This window comes from Oryzias latipes, chromosome 8 (genome assembly GCF_002234675.1).
Source record: "Oryzias latipes chromosome 8, ASM223467v1".
Lineage (NCBI taxonomy): Eukaryota > Metazoa > Chordata > Actinopteri > Beloniformes > Adrianichthyidae > Oryzias > Oryzias latipes.
The window spans coordinates 23,327,424-23,333,730 of record NC_019866.2 but is presented as its reverse complement, the minus strand read 5'-3'; the positions used below and the strand labels follow the sequence as shown (position 1 = coordinate 23,333,730).

General features: G+C 40.3%; 1 protein-coding gene across 1 annotated transcript; it reads right to left on the bottom strand.

Moving 5' to 3' along the window:
- Positions 1-2,102: 2,102 nt before the first annotated feature.
- Positions 2,103-3,238, bottom strand: LOC101171335 (ferritin, middle subunit). The gene is made up of 4 exons (XM_004071861.4): positions 2,978-3,238; positions 2,686-2,832; positions 2,468-2,593; positions 2,103-2,396 (listed from the first exon to the last, which is right to left on the bottom strand). Exons 1-4 carry the CDS (start codon positions 3,077-3,079, stop codon positions 2,241-2,243), a joined length of 531 nt encoding a protein of 176 aa, XP_004071909.1. The 5' UTR covers positions 3,080-3,238; the 3' UTR covers positions 2,103-2,240.
- Between the last annotated feature and the right edge of the window lie 3,069 nt (positions 3,239-6,307).

Below are 6,307 nucleotides of genomic sequence, written 5' to 3'. Positions count from 1 at the left end.
CGCTCAGAAATCAACACTCACCTGTACCTGTTCCTGATACATGTGTACTGCAGTCATCTACACACACCATTGACAAAGCTGTTGCAAAAATGCGACATGAAGTCTTGAGACCAAACAATGCAGATGAGGTCACACTTTCTGGCATTGAATGTTGTAATTGGGATTCCAGAACCCAGTTTGGTGTTTGACACAACTGACAAAGAACTCACTCAAACCAATCATTCAGCAGAAAGAGCTGCTATGCCCTACTCGGCTGCTTCTGACGCTGACTCCGTGGGTTTACGGCGGTATGATAGAGAGACGTCCACCTCAAAACTTGACTTATGATGACCTTAAAAAGCCATTAACTTTGGCATCTAGTTCCTTCTTTCAGACATATTTGCCTTCCCAATGTCTCTTGCGTTTTAGAGGGGGAGGTTGTAACCTGTGGCCAGAATCTGTTTTTGCTGATGGTACTCAAACGCACCACACCCCTGCCAGTAGCCTTCCATTGAAGCAGAGAAAGAAAAAGTCGTTGCACGTTTTTTAAGACACCGAGCAGCACACTGTTTAGACCAGCATGATTCCGGAACAGATAGATATCAGATAAGTTGTTCATGAACATTTTGTTTTTCATGAACATCCTGGCTGTTTTTTGCAATGTTGGATCATCCACACAGACTGGATTCAGCCCAACTTTCCCAGAGAGAGCAGTTTGGATTTGGTTGTGATAATTCCCTTTATTATTTCTATTTTATTTTATTCTGGGATCTCAGAGACCTGGGTTTTATTCTGGTCAGGCCTGACACAAGACGAGGCAAAAAGAGAACTTATTTACAATACAATACCGACAGAGAGACGATTTTTATGTAAACACAAGTTGTCAAAATAAGTGTATTTATACCATGGTCCGGGCGAATACTCGATTCTGATTGGGTGCTGGGTGTCCGTTAAAACCTGATAACTGCACGGTGAAAAAAGAAGTTCCGGTCACCTAGCTTAAATGTTTTGTATCACTACGCCGGCTTCTTTAAAACAACCTTTTGCTTCATCATTTGGACAAAAACAAGGAGTAAGAGGAGAACTTTCTCTCTGAAATGGTGCTTTATTCAACACATCGGAAAGATCAGCATATATATATGGCTGAATCTTTTTTTTGTTTTTTGTTTTTCTCTTTTTTTTCCTCTTTTTTTTCCTTATATATGGCTGAATCTTGACTGCAGCGGTGGTGCGGCGTGACGCGGACTATTTGTTACGCGATGCGACGCATTTTGTTGGAAAAGCGAGCCAAATCGGAAAAAAAACAAGAATTAAGGACTAAAACTGGTTAATATGTATTGCATTTGTAAGTGACCATGGTATAAGCGGGTTAATGGCCTTTGAAGTGTGCGTTATTACTTTTAACGCACCGTCCTCCGCTTCATGTCGGACGGTTCAGGCTTCCATGGCGTGCGTTAAAAAGTAATAACGCACACTTCGTCTGCCATTAACCCTTACGTATTGTTCTTTGAATCAGAATATGAGAGTTGGTGCTCTTATTAAAATTGAAGGAGTTTTTCTCCTACAAATTTACATATTAAACCTAAAATCTTGGATTCCTTTACTGTAAGATCTGTACAGATGTAGACACCGCTGCTTCTTGCAAGTTAAAAGGCTTACACTGGCGCAACTAAAATGGCGAGCAATAGTAAAACTATTCAGTCGTTCAGTTTGAGCCAGCATTGCAGCTCGGAGAAGGAAAACAAAAACGTACGTGGATTGAGTTCTCTGTAAGCAGATGCATCAGAGTATAGTTGATCAGGAAGTTTGTGGTGAGACGATTTTAGATTTTATGTAATAAAGGAAATCTGTCATTAATACGTTTTAAACAGTTTTAAATACAGTTCCTGTTTTACCAAAGGCATGTTCCAGTACCTGCGTGTCAGCGTTCAGATGTAATTGTTTGGCATGCTGGTCTAAGAAAACAATTTCAGAAGCAAGCCCTCTGTCTGCAGCCATGGGGAGATGATTGAAGGTGTTCCACGTACCTTCAAATAATCGGAATAACAGCTTCAATGGTTACTTTAAGGGTTCCGGTTCAACAGGATTGTGTGGACTTAAAAAAAAATCAAACAGGACAAGAATTCAGATGTAGATATTTATTTAGGTTTATTCAGTTTAAATCAGAGTCACATGAGAATCAAACAGACTGAAGACATTTTTCAGCAGGCAGAGCAGGACGGTTTGAGGCCTGCATCTGGAAGGTTTCTCCAGTTCTTCCTTTAGCTTTTGCTGCCCAGGGTGTGCTTGTCAAACAGATACTCTGCCATCTTGTTGGTGTGAGCATCCATGCGGGTGAGGTTGGTGATGTGGTCACCAATCTTCTTGATGGATTCCACCTGTTCGTTCAGGTAGTGGGTCTCCAGGAAGTCACACATCTGGAAGCAAAAACAGAATATTTCATGAAAATGTCTAAAATGAAATGTTAGTGACTCCAAATGTAACCTACATGAGGGTCTTTGTGGTCGGACGCCACCTTGTGCAGGTCCAGCAGAGCCTGGTTGACGTTCTTCTCCAGCTGCAGGGCACACTGCATGGCTTCCAGCCCACTGCCCCACTCATTGCGATCAGGTTTCTGTTGGGACCGGATAGCAAAACACTGCCTTCATGTGGATGTAGGGTACTTTTTAAAGAACCCATTTATTTTTTCAGAGTCCGTTTTCAGACCTTGACGTCCTGCAGGAAGATGCGTCCTCCTCTCTTGTTCTGGAAGGACAGCAGTTTGTCCGCGTGCTCCTTCTCCTCGTGGCTGTTCTCCTTGAAGAAATGGGAGAACCCTGGAAGGGCCACATCGTCACGGTCGAAGTAGAAGGCCTGAGGGAGAGACGGGACACAACCAGACGTTGGACCATTCAGTCATTGATTTCTGACTAAAACACAGCTGCATAGTCACAAAGTAATAACCAATAACTAAACTGCCTGTAACTAGTAAACATTTTAAGACAGCTGGAAGTCTTACCATAGAGGTGTAGGTGTAAGAAGCAAACAGCTCCATGTTGACCATCCTGTTGATAGCGGCCTCACAGTCGCGGTGGTAGTTCTGGCGCACCTGGGACTCCATTTTAGCTGGTTGGTTTTTCTCGCTTTATTAACAAAAGGCGGTAGGAAAATAAAATGAAGTTTGGAATGTAAAACACAAGGAGTGATCGAGAAAGTGAAGTTCTGTTCAATCACTGTTGAAGCAAAAACTCCTTTCAGCTTTCTCCCCTAGTGTGAAGGAGGAGGAGAGCTGCTCCCTGTATTTATACGGAGCTCCGATGGTGTGGCTGACGTTACGGCTCTCTCACCTTATGACCAATCAGTGAGCTCAGATGTGAAGATGTTGAAACAGCAACCTCTGTGGCAGCAGCAGCCTCATCTCCAATTACCCTTTTTCCCCTTAGGTTAGAATGACGCAGGGATTTTTTTTAACACCTGGCCACCTTTGGGAGAAAATAATGTTGATGCACATTTGGTTTTTCCAAGAACCAGTTGACGGAGAGACAACATCTTACTGTTAAAAAAATGTTTGTGAGGTGAGTTAAAGCAGTGTGCGATCAGGTATGGTAGCTATATTTTCAATCTTTTTGACTTATCATACAAAATTATTTTTCATTCCTTTTTTTGCATTAATAAAGGTACATTTGATATTTGTTTGTATTAAAAACGTCTTTCCCTTTTTGTGGTTTTAGACTTTTGCTGCACAGGTTTGTGTTTTCCAGATGGTTTAGACAAGACATGATTTACAACAAATAGCATGATAAAACTTGTGTTTTCTCTGCCCCTCATGCTGCTCTTATCAGTCATCTTCGCAGCTTAAGGACGGACTGATTAAGGGGTTTTGAGTACAACAAAAATGACCCGTGTCAAATGTGGGTGAGAAGATTTGAGATTTGAAAGTGCTGGAGAAAGAAACACAACTCCAGAGAGCAGATTGTAAAATAAACTTTTCAAAAAAAGAAAAAACAGCAACATGTACAGTTTACTTAAGAGCAATTTTCTAAAAAAATAAATAAATAAATTGTATTTTAATCTAGAAAGTGAAATTTACTGTCAGAAAAATAAAAATTTTTGTTTACATTTTTTTTCCACTTTAGAGTTCCAGTAAAGAATATGTTTTAGTTTTGGCTCTACATTTTCTAAGAGGTTAACCTGATAAATATTTATTTGAATACTGTGAGTCCAATAAAGTTTTCTGACAATTTACATGCTATGGACTTAAACTCAGTCTAACATCTAAAAAATTTCAAAGTGTAAAATTAGACATTTTTTTTGGCCTTTGCACATGCAGTACATCAGAATTCATCTCTCATATCACGGTAAATGAAGAAAGGGCAAATAATAAAAAATAAAGTAAAATTAGACTACAAAAGTATAAAAGATACATATGAGTAAATATGAATATTGCATGAACGTTTCTTTAATCTCTGCAAAGACTCTTGATCTACGTTGCGGCTGCTGAAGCCGATAGTCCTGGTTAGAGATGCTCACAAAGAGGTTTGCGGTGCTTATAAATTATTCCTATTTTTTGGAGAAAGACAAAGAGAAGAGTGCCGGTGCAGTCTTTGTTCATGGACCTGTCTCAGACACCCCTCTCAGGTTTCTCATTTATTATTGCGTGATAGAATTTGTTCATTTCTTTAGTCTGATCCTCCAATCGGAATTTCCTCAAGACAAAAACCCAATCCAGTGTGACTGTTGTCACAGATTATTTTAGAAACTTTTTTTCACCTCAAGAATGACAGAAAAATGAAAGCCATGAGCAGCATTGTATGATGGGGGCCTGAAGGTGCTACCCGCCCTTGACCATCGACTTCTGCTTCTGGCATTTTGGCTGCTGCAATCGGTACTCCTGACAGGTGGCAGTTGTGGGGGGACACTCTTGCCCCCCACAACTGCCACCATTTTTACCTGCTGAATAACCACATTAGGACCTTCACTTTTTTCAAAATGACAGCTTTTCTGTTAGTTTTGTCTCCATAGCAACCATTTTATGCTTTGATCGCCTGGGGGAGACGATCAGGTCTAAGTCATTTTTAGAAGAATCTGCAAATGTAAACATCTTATTTTCCTTGGCAACACAGGTTATTTGTTAACCGCGCCCACAATTCCATTATAGTATTATTGCATGTTATATGGTTTTGTTTCAACTTGAGGCAAGGATCCGTGTTTTAAATTTTCACAATATTCCAGTAAAAAATATGCAAGCAGCAGAGTAAATCCACTTTTGCAAGCTCTGCATGCAAACAGCGTTCAAGATCTACAACTTTAAATTCCAACATTTTTTCCCAAGTAGGCCCACCATATTTTTCTGGAGCAGATGTTGCAGTTTTGCAGAGTTTGGCTGGGGGTATGATTTATATGTGATTATTTCATAAACATAAAGAGGATCACAGAGGTTGTTTCCCTCTAATAACCGCTATAATAACCACTAATAACCACTAATAACCACTATAGATGTGTGTTTCAGTTTTTTTTTTTTTTTTTTTTACTGGTCCTGTCCAGCAGCTGAGCAAACAGATGAGAGCTGTAGGCCTCTTGTGTTGGAGAGATTTTACTGTTATAACATGGGGTCATAAATCTTCTGACACACGAGGTTTATATTTAAATAAACCCCCTGTGGACTTGAGGCTAAACTTTATTTATATTAATAATTTTTGTTTATATTTTGTGTTGGATCAAACAGAATAAGGGAAGAAAGAAGAAGAGGGTGGGATGTTACAGATGGGGGATAAGGGTACAAATAGGGGAGATATAAGGGGGCTAAAGAGGTTGGAGAATTAATAGGAAGTAGGGGAGGGGGGTAGAATCACAGAGCAAGACGTTGCTGGAGGTTCATCATCATTACTGTCACGTGTAAATGTTAGTTCAAAAGGGCGGGGCCTTTCCACACACATTCAAATTTCACAAACATACCTGTGACCTCCAAATTTCTACACATACAAGAATGTGAACATGTACACAATAAAATTCAGTTCACACACACATACTTGTGCATACAAACTAAAACTAATGAATTAAAACTTCAACAGAAAACCCATAAACAATGATCCGTGTAAGAGTCTCACTGCTCATTTGAACAAGAAGGGAGGAGACTCATGTTGAGTTCATCAGAGGACAGAAACTCTACGAGAGCCGACTGAGATCGGCTGAGAGGGGCAGAGCTTTGTGGTGATGTTTAGAGCAGTAATCAGACGCCGTTTTTTTCAGCAGAGTTCTGGATGGGATTGTGGGAAGTCTGCAGATTTGGTTGTTGAAGTGTCCTTAGGCAAGACACTCAACCCGACATTGCTGCTGTGGTTACAGGTTG

Bases quoted from the DNA above. Each gene is read 5' to 3' on its own strand.
- LOC101171335 (XM_004071861.4), bottom strand. From the start codon at position 3,079: ATGGAGTCCCAGGTGCGCCAGAACTACCACCGCGACTGTGAGGCCGCT. The intron at 2,833-2,977 runs GTAAGACTTCCA...TCTCTCCCTCAG, and splicing joins CTTACACCTACACCTCTATG to GCCTTCTACTTCGACCGTGA. The intron at 2,397-2,467 runs GTAGGTTACATT...TTTTGCTTCCAG, and splicing joins CCGACCACAAAGACCCTCAT to ATGTGTGACTTCCTGGAGAC.